Source organism: Acomys russatus, chromosome 17 (assembly GCF_903995435.1).
Source record: "Acomys russatus chromosome 17, mAcoRus1.1, whole genome shotgun sequence".
NCBI classification, from domain to species: Eukaryota; Metazoa; Chordata; class Mammalia; order Rodentia; family Muridae; genus Acomys; species Acomys russatus.
The window spans coordinates 48226504-48246878 of record NC_067153.1 but is presented as its reverse complement, the minus strand read 5'-3'; the positions used below and the strand labels follow the sequence as shown (position 1 = coordinate 48246878).

At 46.5% G+C, this 20375-nt stretch overlaps 1 protein-coding gene across 5 annotated transcripts in view; it reads right to left on the bottom strand.

Moving 5' to 3' along the window:
• Positions 1-20375, bottom strand: part of Ppara (peroxisome proliferator activated receptor alpha) — a 73835-nt gene that overhangs the window by 16602 nt on the left and 36858 nt on the right. For all 5 annotated transcript variants that reach the window (XR_007832196.1, XM_051160145.1, XM_051160147.1 and 2 more), the window contains 5 exons: positions 14803-15049; positions 7870-8030; positions 5892-6030; positions 4624-4826; positions 586-1033 (listed from right to left, as the gene is read on the bottom strand). Coding sequence is in view for 4 of the 5 variants with exons in the window: in XM_051160145.1 (XP_051016102.1) it covers positions 586-1033; positions 4624-4826; positions 5892-6030; positions 7870-8030; positions 14803-15010 (1159 nt within the window). In the remaining variant the exon portion in view is untranslated. The remainder of the gene's footprint in view (positions 1-585; positions 1034-4623; positions 4827-5891; positions 6031-7869; positions 8031-14802; positions 15050-20375) is intronic.

Here is a 20375-nt window from a genome sequence, read left to right as displayed (position 1 = left end):
CAAGGCCAGGCAAGGTCGGCTGGGCTTACAGTAGGTGGATGACCTTCCTAGACTAGAGACAAGGCTATTTAAAGAAGTACAACGCTGAGCCAAGTATCAGGGACCAGAGGGCCAGCTTCCCCAGAGAGCCCTGGATCTTCCTTCAGTGGGATTATTCCTTCTGGCAGAGCTGACCTTGCCAGCTGCATAGATTAACATCAGTATTAACAGCAACAGCACTGTGCCTGCACTTGCACTGCACTTTCCAGACCATTACCTACCACAATAATTATAATATTAACAGTACAAATTATCACAGTATATTATGTGTATCTAAGATGCTTACATTTGAGACAATTTTCTGTAGATCAGTGGAACACATATTTAACTTATGCATATAATATGCCAATATGTGTTAATGGATACTCCAATGAGAATGCGACTACATTGTTTATAGGTATAATATTCACACTCAGGTCTACTCAGCGGTGACTTGGGATCAGACACCATCCCATCCTGCCAGTAGTGCTCACTTCATTATATCAGAGCCCAGGCTGGCACCACCAGGGAAGCCTGTGACTTCCTGTCAGTGGCAGATCAACTTACCTCCACAGCAAATTATAGCAGCCACGAAGAGGGAAATGTCACTGTCATCTAGTTCTAGGGCGTTGAACTTCATCGCGAAATCAAACTTGGGTTCCATGATGTCGCAGAATGGTTTCCTCAGGTTCTTGAGGAACTCGCGCGTGACGAAGCCGTTGCCATAGGCTACCAGCATCCCATCTTTGTTCATCAGGGAGGACAGCATTGTGAAGATGGCCTCGTACACACCGTACTTTAGCAAGGTAACTTGGTCATTCAAGTCCAAGTTTGCAAAGCCCGGGATGGCCTTGGCAAACTCTGTGAGCTCGGTGACGGTCTCCACAGACATGCACTGGCAGCAATGGAAGATTCGGACCTCCGCCTCCTTGTTTTGGATGCCGTCGGCCACCATCTTGGCCACAAGCGTCTTCTCGGCCATGCACAAGGTCTCCATGTCATGTATGACAAAAGGCTACAAAGGAAGGTGGCGAAGTCAGTCAGGTGGCTACTCTATGACAAGCTGTGTAGTCCCTTTAAGCACCAATAAACTAACAAGTAGCTACTGTATCCAAATCACCAAGCTCGGTGCTGGGATGATTCAAAGTACAGGTGAAGTGCACTCCTGTCACTGGACAACGTCCAACTTAGACAACATAAGCCTCTGCAGCAATAGCAGTCAGACTGGCAATAGAAGTCAGTAAGATAATAGTTGTCAGGCTTGGGAAGACGACACTGTGGGTAAGAGCATTGGCTGCCCTTCCAGCACACAGCTCTTTGCAACCCCAGTTCCGGAGACTCCAACACCTTCTTCTGACCTTTGCAGCGCCCGCGCAGGAAGGTGGCACACAGGCAAAACACTCGTACAAATGAAATAAAAATAAATGAAAACTTAGAGGACAGTAATTATCATTTCCTGGCTTTGGGTAGGGACTTCAATCATAGGAAACAAAGGCACTGGGCTGGAAAGATGGCTCAGTGGGTACAAGTGTGTGCTTCCTACTTTTCCAGAGGACCAGAGTTCAGTTCCCTGCATCCACATTTGGCAGCTCACAGCCACCTGTTACTCCATCTCTCCAGGGAGCTTAATGCTGTCTTCTAGCCTCCTGGGGCGCTACATTCATATGCACATACCCACACGGAGACATGCATAATTAAAGATACAGAACAAGAAGGAAGCAAAAGTAGCCAAAAGTGCCGGTTCGGCGGTGAAGCTGAGAATGCAGCAAAGCCTCTTTCTGTTTTTTATTACACTCGCCTTTAAGTACTCTTTAACTTTATCATTTCATAGGCTTTGAAGGTAACAGACCTTGTTCAGCTCTGTAGAGTGGGGCTTGGACCACTTTCCAGTACACCTTTCAGTGCAGAAAACATAAGCCTTATGTCGGTGGTGGCCTTTTCCAGAACAAGGGCCGAACCCCAGCTTGGCTCCCTCCATGCGGCTAGCACCGTGGCCTCCGCACCTGCAGATCTGCCTCTTTATGAAGTCTAGTGAGCAATCGAGCTTTGTCACTACTGTACATGTGTGTGATTTGTCACTACTCTGTGTGTGTGTGTGTGTTCTGCTAGGGCCTTGCTGGAGCTGTTCAGTCATCCTGGACTAGAACCTGATGGTATTGTACCATGGGGCACAGGCCAAGCTGAGTGCATCATGGCTATGCTTGGCTGCTTCCCTGAAGGAACTCCCACATTCAAAGGTGACTGCCTTCTAAATATCACTAATCATGGGGCTGGGGAGATGGCTCAGGAGTTAAGAGCACTTGTTACTCTTGAAGAAGATGGCTTCAGTTCCCAGCACCCATATAAAGGCTCACAACCACCTGTAACTCCAGTTCTAGGAGACCTAATGACTTCTACAGGCTTCTGTGTGCATGTGGTACACAGACATACACTCAGACACACACACACACACTAAATATTTTAAATATTGCAAAAGGCATAGGCTATGGTCTCTTGATGCCACTGCAGCAACAAGGCCAGAATCCTACAGAGATACTAGGACAATGAAGCTGGTGGCGAGCACTCTGCCACCTGGACATTTCCCAGGCTGGGCGCAGATGGAAGATGGGGGTCTCACACTGGGGCAGTGAGTTCTGGGAAGCTAGCCAGCAGGCTGGGCAGAAAGGGAAGGCCTGGCCTCTGAATTGACACAAGACCTGGAGGTAGGAGGTAATTTTGGCCAACCACGTGGTCAAATGCAGCCAGATAGTACATCCAAATCTGGTCCCTGTATAGATGTTTGTGGCTGAAGCAGGCAGTTAGTTGCCATAAGCCATTAATTTGTGTGTGTGTGTGTGTGTGTGTGTGTGTGTGTGTGTGTGTGTGTGTGTGATATAGATACAGATATATGTACATGTTTGTATGGTACATGGGTGCATGAGGGTGCAGGTGGAGGCCAAAGGTCGATGTAGGCTGTTTTCCTCAGTCAGTCTCTATCTTATGTTTTGAGGCAGGGTCTCTTAGTGAACCTGGGGCTTACTGATGTAGCTAAGTCTGCTGTCCAGCAAGCTCCAGCAATCCTCTCGTCTCTCCTTCCACAGTGCTGAGACTGCAGATAGGCAATGACCACATCTGGTTTTTTATGCATGTGTTGGGGATCTGAACTCAAGTCCTTATGCACTGTACCCTCCAAGATGTCTCCCAACCCCTCCCCTATTCTGTATTTCTCATATAGCAGCCCCCCAGCCCTGGACCACTACTCTACCATTCATTTCCATGTGAGCCCTGATTTTCTTAACTCTGACAGAGGATGGTGGGTCCTTCCTAAGAACCTTGTGGTGAAGCAAACAAAGGCAACTCAGTAAGGATCAAATCAATATCCAAGCAGAGTGTTTGAGTATCAATAAAGTCGAGTCTTAAGTTTGCTCTAAGTCTCAAAATTTGAGAGAGAAATAGAAAGTCTCAGATGGAAATTTTGATTTCCCTCGTTTGGGGGTCATCATCACAGAAATGCAAACTTCACCCTGTCATCCAGAAAGGCTCTAATTCAGTGGTTCTCAATCTGTGGGTCATGACCCCCTTGGGTTCTACATCAGATATCCTGCATATCAGACATTTACATTACGGCTCAAAACAGTAGAATATTACAGGTATGAAGTAGCAATGAAATAATTTAGGTGCCTCCACAACATGAGGAATTATATTAAAGAACAGCAGCATTAGGAAGGTTGAGAACCACTGCTTTTGATGGAAAAGGCCACTGGGGCCACCTGATGGGGAATTTGCTAGAACCTTCTAAAATTCCTCAGCTCATTTCACTGGAGAATTCACCGGAGAATTAAAAGACCCAGTAAAAGAGAGGTCAGATTTGCTCATTAAAGCACGCAGCTTGTGAAATCCTTCATTTTTTACTGTGACTAAAAATTCTAGCTTGTAATTCCCAATGAGGAAGCCTCCAAGCTATTCATTAGCACAAATTAAACCTGTTGTACCAGGCACACAGGAAAAAGGCAAGAGTCCTCATGTGCCAAGTAAGGGCTGGTCCCTCTGTGAAAATGGCTCTCGACACAGAGGCTTATCCAGATGTGGGAAGAGTGGGTCATGGGCCTGGCAAGCATTATAGGAGTTGTAGACACAGTGGCGAGCTGGAATATACTGGGTGCTTCCTATCAACAAAGGACCCTCCCCAAGACCTGAGCCATAATACGGAAGGAAAAGCAAGAAGGTGACAAAGCAGGCAGAAATGGCTTTAGCACAAAGAATGAGAATGTTTTGAGTGGGGAAGGATAGGTTTTATTTAAAACAGGGATCAAAATGCCCTTAAGAAACACCCCAATACTAGGTAAGGTATTACCTAGATTATTTTTGTCATTATCAATTACACAGCCTTTATAATGCCTAGGTTGCTAGGAGCTGAGGCGAGCCCAGGCAAGAAGGCAGCTGTTGCTGTGAAAGTACATCACAGAGGCTCACAATGGCCCCATGTTTTTCCATGACCTTCCCTTGGACTCTGGGATAAATTCTATTCCCTACACTGGCCAATGCTCTTAGTCATTCTCCGTGACTCCTGCCTGACATGTCACCAAAGGATACTTCAAGGTACCAAAGGGCAGCAGGAGCTCCTACCGGATTGTTGCTGGTCTTTCCTGCGAGTATGACCCGGGCCTTGACCTTATTCATGTTGAAATTCTTCAGGTAGGCCTCGTGGATTCGCTTGGCCAGAGATTTGAGGTCTGCAGTTTCCGAATCTTCCAGATCGTGCTCACAGGTGAGAATCTCTGCTTTCAGTTTGGCTTTCTCAGATCTTGGCATTCTTCCAAAACGAATTGCTGGAGTTGGGGGTGAGGATGGAACAAGGAGAGATGCAGAAAAATGATCAAGGCATTTGATGACCAAGGCAGAGATGAAAAGTAGAATGGAAAGTTCATACCAGGAAGGGCAAGCTAAAACCATTCCTCATTATGATCCAACTTTGTACTAAAGAGCCTGAAAACCAAATCAAACACATGACTTGCCAGTGGGATGCCATACTGTCTTCAGGTAGGCCATTGGCCAAAGTGAAGGGAATGAAAGTGAGTTGTCTGTCTGTCGTGTGTGTGTGTGTGTGTGTGTGTGTGTGTGTGTGTGTGTGTGTATCTCTGTGTGTGTGTGCATATATGTGTGTATTGGAAACAGAGTCTCATGTAGTATATCATGCTTGCCTCCAATAACAGGACAATCTTGAACTCCTAAGCATCTTGCCTCCACCCCTCCAGGGCTCAGAAAACAGGCCAGGTCTATATGATGCTTGGGACCCAGGGCTTCTTGCATGGCAGGTAAGCACTCTACCAGCTGAGGTACATCTCCAGCCCTATTTTGTGTGGGTTTTTTTTTTTTTTTAAGACAGAGTCTTCCTATGTATCCCAGGCTAGACATGACATAGAGTTACAAAAATCTTCTTGCCTCAGCTTTCTGAATGCTGGGACTACAGGCACATAGCACTATGTCTGTGATCCCAGCACTCCCTGGAGGCAGAGGCAGGTGGATCTCTGTGAGTTTAAGGCCAGCCTGGTTTACACTGATTTCCATGCCAGTCAAAGCTGGACAGTGAGACCCCCCCCAATCTCAAATAAGTAGATAAATAAATAAGTAATCATCACTGGGAGCCCTCTAATTTAGGATCAAGTTCTGAGAAAACAGAGAATCACAGTACGGTACAATGTTTGAAACAACACACATTCAGCAGAGGTGATGTGACATCTTGGCACTCCAGTGACTCCCCACTCCTGAGTTGACAGCTGAGTCTCACCACTATAGGTTCTAGCTGCTGGAGATACTTACCCTGTACAGCACACTCACTCAAAGTATGACTATTCTGCATGGACTCACACAGTGTGCCCAGAAGCCTTACCTACCATTGTGCGACATCCCGACGGACAGGCACTTGTGGAAGCGGCAGTACTGGCACTTGTTCCGGTTCTTTTTCTGAATCTTGCAGCTTCGGTCACATTTGTCATACGCCAGCTTTAGCCGAATGGTTCGCCGAAAGAAGCCCTGGAACACCAGCACAAAATTGACTTAAAGAGCATGCGCACTGGGTAAGTCTTCTCCAGACTGGCTGCGCTCAGCTTTCTTGTGCATTGACTGACTGACTGATCTGTTTTCAGAAGATGGGATCTCATGTAGCCTAACCTAGCAAAGAGCTTGCTCTGTGGCCAGAGATGACCTTGAACTCTTGATCTTCCGGTTTCTATCCCCCAAGTATTCAGAGATCTTGGGTGAGCACCACCATGCCTGGCTGTTTGGAGTTCTGGGGATCCAGCCCAGGGCTTCCTGCATGCTAGGCAAGTACTCTACCCCAGCTCTACTGTCCCTTTCTAAAGAAACTACTTGTTGAAGGTCTAGAGAGTCTTGTGTAACTGGGGCAAACAGAAAACGTGCATCTCGCTGCATTGAAAGTGGAAAACAGTGTGCTGAGGCAGAGTTCAAAGCAATCTGAGAAAGGCCCTATCAGACTGGGGAACACAAAATGATGGTTTCTTGGGTCACTATACCAGCTCCCTAAGAGAAGACATTATAACAAGAGGAACACAGCTATGGAAAAGCAAGACTTTCGCTTTATAAGAACATAGAGATTTCACCCAGGAAAAGACAGCTTGAGCTCATAAAAGCCAAGAACTAAGCAAAGACAATTGGATGTGGCCTTGACAGAAAGCCCTGTCACAAGTCGCATTTTTAAAGGGATGCAGATAAAAAAAAAACAAAAACAAAAACAAAAACAAAAACAAAAAACTCGGGAAAGGGTTTGCTTCGGTTTTGGGTCCTTTGCTTTTGAGTGGAGCTCCCTGCATCCGCCTGACACAGTGGGCTCTTGTGGCCTGTGCAGAAGGCTTTTCCTGGGGCCTGGGAGAAGAGGAAGGTTCCCCATCTAGGTGTGTGAATCCGAATGGCAGAGGGAGGTGTGGGATGGAGGAGAAGAGTGAGAAGCAAAGGCTGTGAGTGCCAGGGACCATCAGGCCCTTGATCTGGGTTCACTGTTCCCAAGCCGTAGGCCCATAAGACCAGATCCACCTGAGGAGAGAAGACAGTGCTTCCAGAATGAAGGGTCAGGAAAGTCTGTATAGCCCCTCAGATCCTGGACACTTCCGGAAGGAACTACGAGGAAGGGGGCCTTTGGAATTTACGTGAATGTGTGCGTTTCTCGACTTTCAATATATGGTGCCCATGAAGTGACAAAGTTGAAACTGTACATGCAGCAGGAGGGGACACGCCTCATGTACGTGGGGCCTGCGTCATGCCTATCTAGAGGTCAAGTTGACTCTCCTGAGGATAAAGATACACAGGAGGATGTAGGTGGCTAGAAGGAGGAGGAGAAGGCTGTGTACCAGAAGTGACTGGCTGCGGGGGGGGGGGGTCAGTTACAGTAGCAGGGGAGCCAGATACTGTGGACCCTGAGCAAGGGACAAGACATGTCTTATGACCAGCCCCTTGCTCAATGCATGCTAACCTCTGCTCTAGTTGGCCTCTGGAGAGCTCCTGAGGTAATAGGTAAACACACTCCACCGCATGGTCACCTCTGTTCTAGCTGGCTTCTGGGGTGGTCCTGAGGTAAAGCGGAGAGTCTACACTGTGTTGTGGAAAGAGTAATTTTTAAGGGCTGCTTTTTGTATCCTTGTTTGTTTGGTTTTAAAGGACCCACCCCTCTTGAGTGTTCACAAAGCCACAGCAAAGCAACCTTCCCTAGATCGTCAATAGAGGAGTCAGCCTCCCGCAGGTGTCAGTCCTCTGCTCTTTCTGTACATCTCAGAGTGGTGGCAGCCATCTTGTAGAGGAGCAAAGCCATCGAGCCACATGGTTGCCACCCTTGGGGAGGAGGGAGGGAGTGCTCTGTACCTTGCAGCCTTCACACGCGTGCACTCCGTAGTGGTATCCTGAGGCCTTGTCCCCACATATTCGGCACTCAATGTTCAATGCACTGCCAGGGGGCTCATCCGTGCTGGCAGGGATCACAGGGCAGCTGCCTGAGGAGGGGCTGGAAGCTGGAGAGAGGGTGTCTACAGACAGAAGAAGAAAGCATGTGAAACTTGGGGTGTTACCACCCATGTCAGAGTCAGATCCATGGGAAGGATGGCTTTGCACTGGGGGGGGGGGCGCTGTGTGATGTGGGCAGGTGCCTCTCCTGAATTGGCCCTGCCTCTGGCCACCCACTACCCATGGTGTTACTATGGTGCCACCATTCTTAAAGCTCATGTGCACTAGCCTGACTCCTGACCCGTGCCCTACCTCGAGCTCTTCAGGGGCCACATTATGGGACCTCCCCAGGGGCTCCAGCCTCTCATGCCATGTGCCCAACATAGAGCTGGCTACCTTCTAGTTTTGTTGTTACTTTTACTCAGTGGCAACAGAATTTGGCCTAAACAGTCACGGCCACAGGTATAGTGATATATGGTATTTAACTCTAAAATTCAGTAGCTAAGGCAAGAGGATTGTGTGTCCAAGACCATCCTGGGCTATTTACTGAGACAGATACAGAAACAGAGACTGAGGCAGAAGTGGGAAGATCAAATGTATAGTGACAGAGGAGGGGAGAGTGAAGTGAAAGGGGAACACACACATACACACACACACACACACACACACACACACAGAGTTGAAATTGAAGTTTTACAAAACCCACAACAAAACCAAAAAGGCAACTATAAAAAGACATCCCAGCAGCAACCAATCCCAGGGAACTGCACTCACAGGGCCAAGGACAGTCCTGTTCACTCCCTGCACAGTGAGCGCTCCTGACTGTGTGGGGCATCGGAGGGTACTTAATACATTGGTAGTGAGAAAATCACCTCTCAAGTAAAAGCCGTATGGTTCTATCTGACAATGCTAGAAGCAAGACCTAAAAGGATCAAACATTTCAGCCATGTAACTGCATCTCTAAACAAAGCCCGGGCATGCTTATTGGAATGCAAAGTCCACCACACAAAATCCACCACACAACAGAGCTCGTACTATGTGCCACTCAGTTAAAAAAAAATTAGAAGGCATATGAACAGAAATTTTGGCTCACGATGAGAAGAAAAATAAATGAAAGAGACCCAGGATGACACACATGATATATTTTGCAGCTAAGATGTTTAAGTTATTCTGACCATACCCCAAAATGCAAGATAGAAGACTGGGTGTGCTGGATAGAAAAAAGGGGGGAAAGTACTGATTGTGGCATTAGTGATAAACACTGCAACATCTGGCATGGAAAATAAACCAGGTAGATTAGGCACTGCAGAAGAAAAGATGGACAAACTTGAGAACCAGATATAGGAACTATCCAACACACACACACACACACACACACACACACACACACACACACACGATGGAGGGATAGGGGCAAGGGGAGACAGAGATAGACAGAGATGGAATGCACCATAACTGTGGGACATCATCAGTCAGCACAATGTGCATATAACTAGGATCTAATGCACAGGGGAAGATGAAAACAGAAAAATACTCAGAAACAACAGCCCATTTTCAGAGGCTCATAACACGTGAGAAACATGAGGAAAGCAATTCAAGGCACATCACAAGCAAAGGATTGGAACAGAGAATGAATATGTTTATGTTTATGTATATGTGTATATATGGTGATATATGTGTGTGTGTGTGTGTGTGTGTGTGTGTATATATATATATATATATATATATATATATATATATATATATATATACATACATATATATGGATGACAAGTGTCACAAGGATGCAGAGGAGACCCTTGCACAAGACTAACAGGAATCTAAATCAGCACAGCTATTGTGGAAGATTGTATAGAGCTTCCTCTGAAATCTACAGGTGAAACTACCATGGGCTGGAACAATCCCAGCATGCTTTTGAAGACATATCCACAGAAACTGAAATAGACCTGCTGAAGAGTTGCCTGTGCCCCACACACCACAGCACTCACTAGTCATAACAGCTGACACCTGGGGTCAACCTTAGTGCCCCAAAATGAATAAAAGGAGAAAGAAAAAGTGGCATACATACACAACAATACCATTCAATGCTAACTGAGGATGGGAAGACCTATCCACTGTGAGCAGCACATTCCCTACACACGGGACTCTGAACTAGGTAAGAGTAGAGAAAGTGGGGGCTGGAGAGAGGGCTCAGGTTGAGAGCCAGAGAACTGGAGTTCAGATCCCATCACTTGTGGCTGCTCACAGCTGTCTGTGACTCCAGGCCCAGTGGGGTCTGAGGCTCTCTTCTGGCTTCTGCAGGCACTGCACAGATACGTGGTGCACAGACATATACACAAGCAAATAAAATAAGCAGGAGAGATTCTCTCGCAAAAAATGGAGCTGAGCTGAGCACGAGCATGCGTTTGCTGTTCTCTGTTCATGACTATGGAGGCGATGGCATGGACAACTCTCTCCAGCTCCTGCTGTGGACATCGCCACTGTGATGGACTGTGACTGAGAACTATGAGCCATAGTTTCTCCACTAAGCAGCCTTTTATCAGGGCATTTAAAAAAAAAATCACATCAACATAAATGAAGCTAAGACAGGAGAGTCAGAAATGCTATAGAGCTCCTAAATAATAGAATAGTAATAATGAAACATTATGAATAGCTTCATGCCCAAAAGTTCAACAATTTAGATGAAACGCATTCTTTGAAAGATATTTTGACAGTCCTCATTGTCAGTTCATCTTTGCTGGGAGATGACTAAGGGGTTATCTCGTAAGGGTGTGTCTATGAGGTTGTTATGGGAGAGGGTTGACATGCGGGAGGACAGCTAAGGCAAAAGACTGGCCCTAAGTGTGGGCAGCAGCATCCCATGGGCCTGGGGCTCACATGGAATAAAGGCAAAGAAAGGGAGAGGCTAGCTTGTGTGTGCAAGTTCCATTTTTTTTTTTTTCTGAGCAAGTACAACTGTGGCTGCTGCCACTTCCAATGGATGTTGCATTCCAGCTATTTCAGGCTTTCAGCCATATACACTAGTGCTTTCTAGAGAGTTGCCAGGCCTCCAGCCTTGGACTAAGACTGGTTGAGCCCCTGTGTTCTGAGGCTTCGGGGTCCCTAGACTGAGCTGGGATTGGGCTCTCTGGCTCATCAGCAGGCAGAAAGGCATTGGGTACCACCCAGCCTCCAATCATCTAAGCCAATCCAATAAATCTTCATCTACAATTATATACATGCAGAGTATAGGTTCCTTTTGTGTAGAGAACCTAATAGAGAAACAAATTACCAACATTTAAAAAGAGATGGGGAAGAAACCTGAACAGCCTTCTACCTAGTAAAGAAATAGAATATATAGTTTAAAATGTTCTCCCATAAAGAAAACTCCTGCTGGGAGGCATGGATAGCCCTTATGTCTTTAATACCAGCACTTAGGAGGTAAGGGCAGGTGGACTGCTGTAAACTAAGGCCTGGTCATTGAAACCTTGCCAGAGAGAGAGAGAGAGAGAGAGAGAGAGAGAGAGAGAGAGAGAGAGACAGACAGAGAGAGACAGACAGAGAGAGACAGACAGAGAGACAGAGAGACAGAGAGACAGAGAGAGACAGAGAGAAAGACAGAGAGAGAGAGGCTGTGAGTTAAGAAAACTCCAGGCTCAGATGGATTCATCTATGAAATCTACTAAGCTTTCAAGAAAACTCAAGTATCAGTTCTACAGGAAAAACTTGCAGGAAACCAAAGAATAGAGAACATTTCATTTCACAAGGTAAGACTCAATCTAAGACCAAATCCAGACAGAGATATTCTGAAAACAAAAACTAACATCCCCTTAATAATTAATTGAATTAAGCTATATACCAAGATGCTGAGTCATTAGGACAAACATTTTCCACTGGAGTACGAGCTTAGCTTAACCTTTGACACATGCGATTCACTAAAAGGGGCCAGGCGGTGGAGGCGTGTGCTTTTAATCCCAGCACTCAGGAAGCAGAGGCAGGTGGATCTACATAGTGAGTTCCATGATAACTAGGGCTATGCAGAGAAACCTTGTTAAAAAAAAAAAAAAAGAAGCCAATAAGTAAGTGAGTAGGTAAATAAATAAAAAGGAAGCCTTTTGATCATCATTCTAGATGCGTCAGAATAATTTCCCTGAATCTAACATCAATGCCCAATTAAAAACGCAACATAAACAGGGACAAGAAGGTGACTCCACCAGTCCAGTAAACATCTAAGCACCCCATAAGCACGCTGCTAGAGGGCATCTATAGCAAACTATGGCCGGTACCCTCTGTGGCAAAAGACTGAGCGGGTTTTCCCACGCATCAGTAATAAGAGGAGGCATAGCCAATTCCTATCTAACACTGCACTCCAAGCTCTGACCAGTATAACAACGTAAGAAAAGGAAATTTAAACTACCCATCTTGAAACAGAAGAAAGAAAACTGTCCTTGTGGCACATGGCATCATTAGTCACGTGGAAATCTTAAAGAATCTACAAAGAGCTCACCGGACCTAATTAAGCTTATGAGTTAACATTCAAAAATGGTTATACTTCTATATATATGGCACCGAATAATCAGAAATTTAAATACAATATAATCAATACCATTTATTATCATATCGAAAGTGTAAAATGCTGCCATATGAATCTGACCCAAAATGCAAAAAGCCTGCACATGAGACAGGATAACACACTCAAAGAACTTGAGGAGAACCCAATTAGGGAGAGATACCACTGTCACAGAGTAATCCCAAGACTCAGTAAGTCAATTCTCCCCAAATTGACTCTGTGTGTGTGTATGTGTGATACATACATACGTAAATGTATATGTATATGTACACATCCAACCAAAAGTGGACCTGCATCTAATTCCCAGCACCTATATGGCAGTTCACAACTATCTGTAACTCCAGTTCCAGGGGATCCAACACCCTCACACAGACATACATTTAGACAAAAACACCAATGCACATAAGATTAAAAGTTAAATACATCATTTTTAAAAATTGACCAAATAGAGTAACTAGGGCTAGAGAGATGGTTCAGTGAGTAAGAGCACTTGCTGCTCTTCCAGAGGACCCGAGTGTGGTCCCCAGCACCCACTGCAGATGGTTCATATCCGTCTCTGACTCCAGCTCCAGGGGTATATGATGCCTCTGGCCTCCACAAACACTTGGACTCATGTGTATATAAACACACACACACACACACACACACACACACACACACACACACACAGCGCACACAAAGTACATACAGTAAGGAAGACCCAGGCGATCCAAAAAATAGCCTGAGAAAGACCTGAGAACTCACCTAGGTGACACCAGCTATGGCTCCCAGGTCTACCGTGACCAGCTGCACACAGGCTCTGGCTAGATGCCTGCATTCTTCCCTTGGGTGAATACACAAGAGTGGAAGAGCTGGGATCATGGGGCAGCTATCTGTGAGAGTTTTCAGGAAATGCCAACATTGGTGTTCAATGAAAGAAGCAATGGACAGAGCCGAGCACAGTCGTAGCTATGGACCTACACTGACCGCTGATTTCAGAGGCACAAAGACAACTGAGTGGGCTTGTCAGTGAGCTGTGCCTGGACAACCACAAATGAAAAAGAGAAAAAAAAGAAAACTTCGATCTGTATGGAAAAAAAAAATCCATGAACATTGGACTCCATTGTAAAACCCCAAACTTCTAGAAGATGTTCAAGCAAAGATCTCTTAAATATGACACAAAAGGCATGGTCCACCAAAGAAAAGACACTGATAAACTGGACGTTACCAGTTAGGAATTGGTTTTTATTGAGTAACCCTGCTAACGAAAAGAACAAATAAACCACAGACTGGAAGTCAACATATTTATCTGATGAAGTCTTTGTATCCAGAACACACGTATAAGTCTATCACCAGTAGTAAGAAAACACACAACTCAAGTAAAAAGTAGGTAAATGATTTGAACAGGAACTTCATCAAGAAAGTTATAGGGCAAATTATGACACAGCAAGATGCTTACTTAGCACCATGTGGCATCAGAGACATGCACACTAAAACTGCCCCAGGAGTACTATGGCTTACCCACAGGAATGGTGAAGGTGTAAAAATACTGATCCTGAGAGGTGCTGAACTCACACACTGAAGGTGGGACAGCATTTTCGAAAGGGGTTTTTCATGTCCTGAAAACTCAGTCTGGGGCTGGAAAGAAGGCTCAGGGGTTAAGAGCACTGACTGCTCTTCCAGAGGTCCTGAGTTCAATTCCCAGAAACCACATGGTGGCTCACAACCATCTATAATTTGATCTGATGCCCTTTTCTGGCCTGCAGGTGTACATGCAGGCAGAGCACTGTATACATAATAAATAAATAAATAAATAAATAAATAAATCTTAAAAACAAGACCAAAAAAAAACTCAGTCTGCTTAGTATCCCAGTCCATCTGCTATGTATTTACCCAAGATAAGACCACATATGTCTGGATGGACCCTTGAGTATAACTACTCATAGTAATTCTATACGTAATACCCCAGAACTGCCCACAGCTCTGGTGTTCACCAGCCAAGGCATGGCAAAGGGATCCCACCGAGTAAGGGAGCTGGTCCAGGAAGAATCATGCCATTTAGAGAAAGTTCCAGGAAACACAGACTAGCCTGCAATGCTAGAAAGCAGATGAGGAGTCATGTGGTAGGCAGGAAGGGAAGGCAGTGCAGGGGAGCACGGAGCTGACTGATGGGTATGGTCATTATTTAATTGTAATGATGGGAGGAGGTGAAGGGACCAGAAAAAGGGGGGAGAAGAGAGAGAGAGAGAGAGATTCTTTTTTTAAAGTCCTACTTTCTCTAAGGAAAATACACATCTAGGGAGCTGCTCCTAGGAAGCAGCACTCACCTGTAATGACCGAGCCCTCGGAGCCAGGACAGCTTCCTAAGTACTGGTAATCCGTGAAACCAAAGCTTCCGGAACTCTCTTCCCCAATGGACTGAGAGATCTCTTGGATGTTTCCCATTTCTTGTAAGAATTCTTCTGATAAGGGACTCTCCAGGTCGTCCGCCTCAAGTGGGGAGAGTGGGCAGATGGGGCTCTCTGTGTCCATCATGTTAACTGGGTGTGGCCAGGTGGGCCACAGAGTGCCAACCTGTGAGAGGAAAACAGCCGGAAGAGCCTTCACTCTCTGTTCTGAAATGAACCTGTCACTTATACATGAAAAGCTATCTAAGTTCAAATCTCAGCAGGGGCAGCACCAACTCTCTGCCTTTGACTCATGAGAATGCAATAGTTCAATTCTCTAAACAGGGTCTGGAGAGATGGCTCGGCAGTTTGGAGCATTTGTTGCTGTCACAGAGGACCTGGATTCAATTCCCAGCACCTACGTGGCGGCTTACAACCACCTTTAACTCCAGTTCCAGGGGATCTGATGCCTTTTTCTGACCTTTGTGGGCATTAGGCACAGGTTAGGTGTGCATATATAGATCTGGGCTAAATGGTCACATAACACATAAAATAAAATATATATATATAAAAACCTCTGAATAACAAAACACAGAGGGAGCCCAACTGAAGAAGCTGGCAACCCTTCATTGCTTACTGCCTGCCCAGCTCAGCTTCCCAGCCATGGGCAAAAACAAAGTCCACATTTCCCTAGAACATGCCTTCCAAAGGGGACACAGGTGGAGGGGGTGGGGCAACTGAACGGGTGTCTGGTGGGGGTGAGATGACACAGCGAGAGCAGATGGAGAACAGAGGCCTCCCAGGGGGAAGCCCCAGAAGGCTGGCTGTCCTGGAGAAGAATGTTCCAGCAAAACGAACACCAAGGCCTGGTGCATGCCAGCACATTCTAGGATCAGCAGGGAGGCCACTGGGCTTGGTAAAGGGGCACCAGGAGGAAAAGGCCAAGCAGTCTACAAGAGTGTTCCTCCTATGCACATGAAGGTCAGGCTATTGGAGGTGGTCCTAGAAAAATTCCATAGCAACAAATGCTTTGTGGGCTTTTAAAGACATGTAAGTAGGTAGGTCTCAGGCAACGTCAAACCCCACTTACCTGCAAGCAAAATCAAAAACAACAACAACAGTATGCCTTTCTCCATAATCTTAAATGACTTTGCATGCCCTCCAGCCCAAAGTCTAATCCCCTTAGCGAGCCACCACACCATGCACTTGTTGTGGTCCCTTAAACCCCATGGAAATGTAGCTCACTAGGCCTTTTGGCAGTTTCACCTCTGCAGCTCTGCCTGGACTGTCCTGCTGCTGCCTTCAGGAGGCCCTGACCCAGGCCACCTCCCTAAACCTTACAAGATCACCAATCACCCAGCCAGACTGACCAGATGACATTTAGCTCCCTGAACTGTTTTCCATCTAGAAGTAATCACAGAGAAAGCCAGAGCTGCTGGGTGCTAGCTCCTGCCACTCTGTGACCACAGGAAGCCAGCGTCCTCTGAAGAACATTGCCCAAACACGGAACGCACATGCCCCGACGTCTCCTCGTTCCCCACTTGCCAAATGTCAACACACTTTTCAAAGTGTGCAAAGAGGAGGAGGTGTACAATTGGCCCATATCTGGGAAATTCACATCTCAGGCTTGGAATCCTCGCAGGTTATGGGGGGGGGGGGGGTGGGTGATCCTTATACACAGGGAGAGACAGTAAAGAATAACCACCCCTGGCACTGGAGAGAGGGCTCGATTAGGAAAGTGCTTTCTGTGAGAGTTCAAGGACTTGAGTTAGTTCCCCATGGCTGACACAAAAGAACCAGTGTGTGCCCACAATGTTGGCACTCACTAGGCAGAGGCAGGAGGATTCCTGGAGCTCGCTGGTCAGCCAGTCTAGCTGAATCCAAGATCGGCGAGACTCTGTCTCAAAAAATAAAGCCGAAGACAAATGAGGAAGACACCTGACATTGACCTACACCAGCATGAGTCCAGGCACGTGTTCGCACATGACCACGCCCACTCCACAAAATCATTAACCTTTGTAGGATAAAGATGATGATCTTCTATTTCCTGTTCGCGTATGTTATGGAGCAAATCTGTGCCTTCTCTCTTACTTGGAGGGGCGGTGCTGGGGACTGAGGCCAGGGCCTCATGCATGTCCAGTATATTCCACACCATCTACACACTTTAATTCTGCTTTATATGCAAAGGACTAGCTTTTCAATTGGCAAGCCAGATAGTGGGGTGATAAGCATTACATAAGTTATTTTCACCATGAACAAAAAGTTCAAAAGCCACAGTCATGATATCAGCCATAAAAAGGCCACAGCTGGGCAGAGTCTGTGCTGAGGATGGGGCGTTGTCTTCCCCGTTTTTTGTCCCTGCCACTGACAGCAGCCTTTATTCCCACAAGCCAGGAGCATTGCGGCTAAGGCCATGAACTGGCGGTTTCTTTGCCATGACTTTTAGGGAGCCCCAGTGTTTTGGGGGTCATGTCATTTTACTCTCTGGTTGCTTTTAAATAATAGCCATGATTTGTCTAAAGGAACATTGGTCTCGACATTCACAAGCAAGATGAGATAATACTGCTTCATGAGTGGGGCAATCCTGGTGTGGACTCTGGCCACGGGGCCTGGCACCACACGTATCACTTAACACATTGGTCCTTCTTGACTCCAACCAGGGCAGATAAGAGCTTTTCCCTTTGAATGAGTCCCCCAGATAGATAACAGAGGTCACATGGGCACACCCCCATCACACTTGCTCTGAGATTCTCAGCAGGGCCTGGCATCCTCATAGACTCTGGCTGGGAGCAAAAACATCCGGGGCCGTCCTACCACTGTGTCCCACGTCCACAGTTCACCGCCATTGCTGGCTCATTGAGAAAAGCATCCAGGCCAGCCCTGTGTCCTGTGCCCTGCGTCCTGCGCCCTGCGCCCTGCGCCCTGCGCCCTAGATATTCCAGAAGGACAGAGGAATGAGGGACAAACCGCTTCTCAGCAGCGGCCACATGGCTTGGGCTAATTGAATTAAGTACCAGAAATATTTCTTTGGGAATTAAGACGTTGACTAGTTGAAGACTTTAAGAACACTCAATAAATAGGAAACAAAACAAAACAAACAAAAACCCCAGACATACAGGTTCATGTTGAGCCAGGACAAAGCACACAGGAATCTGGGTTTGATGCTAAAGCACCTTGTATCTTGCCACTCTAGGCTACCATGACATGCTAATCGCACAATGAGCACTTACTATGTGAAGCCAAGTCGGGGTGCAGCTCACTCTCCTCTAAGGCCCCCCACACCTGGGTCCTAAATCTACCATACTCTTTTTTGCATGCAGTCATGTAACTTCTTATGTCAGTCTCTTCTCCTCCATTGTACCTCTTGATAGAGCAAGGGGTGCATTTGCCTGATTTTTGCGTGGGCACTTCCAGAACAATCTCTACCATGGAGCAGGTGTTCAAAAGCCATTTCTACCACTTGGCACAGGGCAAGCACTCATGGTGTTATCTGTGACAGGTGGGGCTCCGTGAGAGCTCACTTTGGCTCTGTATGAGCAGCTACTGCACGTATCATGCAGAAAGTAGAACGGCGCACAGAATCCAAAGACAACATTTTGTGCACCGAGTACCAAGAAGAAAAATCAAGGGGAGCTCTGCAGTGGGCATCCCACTGGCAGTTTTCAGAGCGGAGTATAATTACAGGGACTGAAAAGCTTATGAGAAAGAGGAGAAAAAAAAAACTTTAACAGAATAGTGAACACAAACTCCCAGTCATAAAGTGAGAGCCGAGGAGAACAGGATGCTGAGTGTCACCCCTCAGTTGAAAGCAAAGACTTGGCCAGGCTGGTTCAGAGCATTCTCTGGGTAAAACCAGCAGCCAGCCGACAGTAAACATGAAAAGGCAAAGGGATGAGAGGCTTGCCGTTCTGATTTTCCCCTTAGGCCCACGAATAGTGAACTTTGGATCTGTCCTGTGATAAAGCGCCCCACAGGAGAGTCCAGAAGTTTCAACAAAACCAGCAAAGTAGCCAGGTGTGACGAAGCACACCGTCAGTTCCAGCACTCGGAAGGCAAAAGCGGGCAGATCTCTGTGAGTTTGAGACCAGCCTGGTCTACGTAGTGAGTTCCAGGACAGCCAAAGATGCCTGGTGAGTCCGTGTCTCAAAATCAAAACAAAAGTGGCACTGGAATCCAGGCTGCTTGGAAGGCTGAGGCAGAAAGGAGGATTACAAGCTCCAGGCTAGCCTGGGTCACATCGAAAGACCCTGTTAAGGAAGTGAGAAAACAAAAAGAAGGAGGGGCTAGGGGAAGAGCTGAAGATGGGAGAGGGGAGAGAAAGAAGGACTTCATCCTTTGGATAGAGTACAAGACTGGGCTAGGTGTGGCTGGTGGTGAAGCATATGGCCTAGCATGGAGAAAGCGTCATTCAACACCCTCAGAACTACACAAAGAAAGAAACAAAAGAGTAAGGAAAGAGAAAAGACAATAGGAAAGTTACCATGGGCTCCCCAGGAGCCCACGCTGACCCATCATCAAACCTCTGTATTATTAACAGAGGTTCTTAGATCTCCACGTCACTCCGCAGATATCTTCTAGAACTACTTATTAAATAGCAGGGAGCACGCCACTGTCCCAGCTACAGAAACAGCTTGATGCCCTCTATGAACAAACGGCCACAAGCAATAACATGTGTCACAAAAGCATCCCGATAGCCACAGGCTCCGGCTTCCCTCTTCCCTATTTGTTGTCTAATGGACCAGGTCACAGGACATCATCAGCTCAGTGCCTCCCAGTGCTCAACACTGCAAACCTAGAGAAACCATTTTAACCCTTAAGCTGATAGAGGAAGTCTGATCGGGCTTAAGGGAGCGATGGAACGGCCAAAGAGGAAGTCTTATCAAAGCAGCCTTGATGGACACAGGCAGATCCCAGACTGTGTCTTTTTCCTCACCAGTTCTAGTTCACAAGCTAGTCAGACTCTGCCGATACTTTTTAGATAACATAGTCATATTTACATGTCTGTGGGTTCAGTTTGTTGGGCAAAGACCTAAAATGACAATGCAGAGTAAACAAACTAAAAGCCACAGAAGCCCGCTCCGTACCTTTACCCCTATGACCCAGGGGTTCAACAAAATAGGTTAATCATTACCAACCACATAGCGATTGGCATGCCAATGGTCAGTGTAGAAAATGCCCCCAAAACACGCCAGAGCCCAAGGCCAAGGTCAGCACATAGTGAGATAGCGCAGAAACAGGGGAGTATTTTAACCAGTCAAATCCAACACAGTCCCAATCATGTCCTCATCACCTAGATCTTGCCCAACAATGCTGAAGGCATGAACTTGAAATCCTGTGATCACAAGAAACGACTGGCATAACAAACAGGATGGCAAGCCCAAGGCGGCATAAGACAGTGGCTTTGAGCCTCCGTGGACTTACTTTGACAGCACAAAATGACTCTTCTAAGGGACACGTCCCATGAATTTTCTTCCCACGAGGTCCCCACTGCATGATGGGGCTTAACTTCCAAT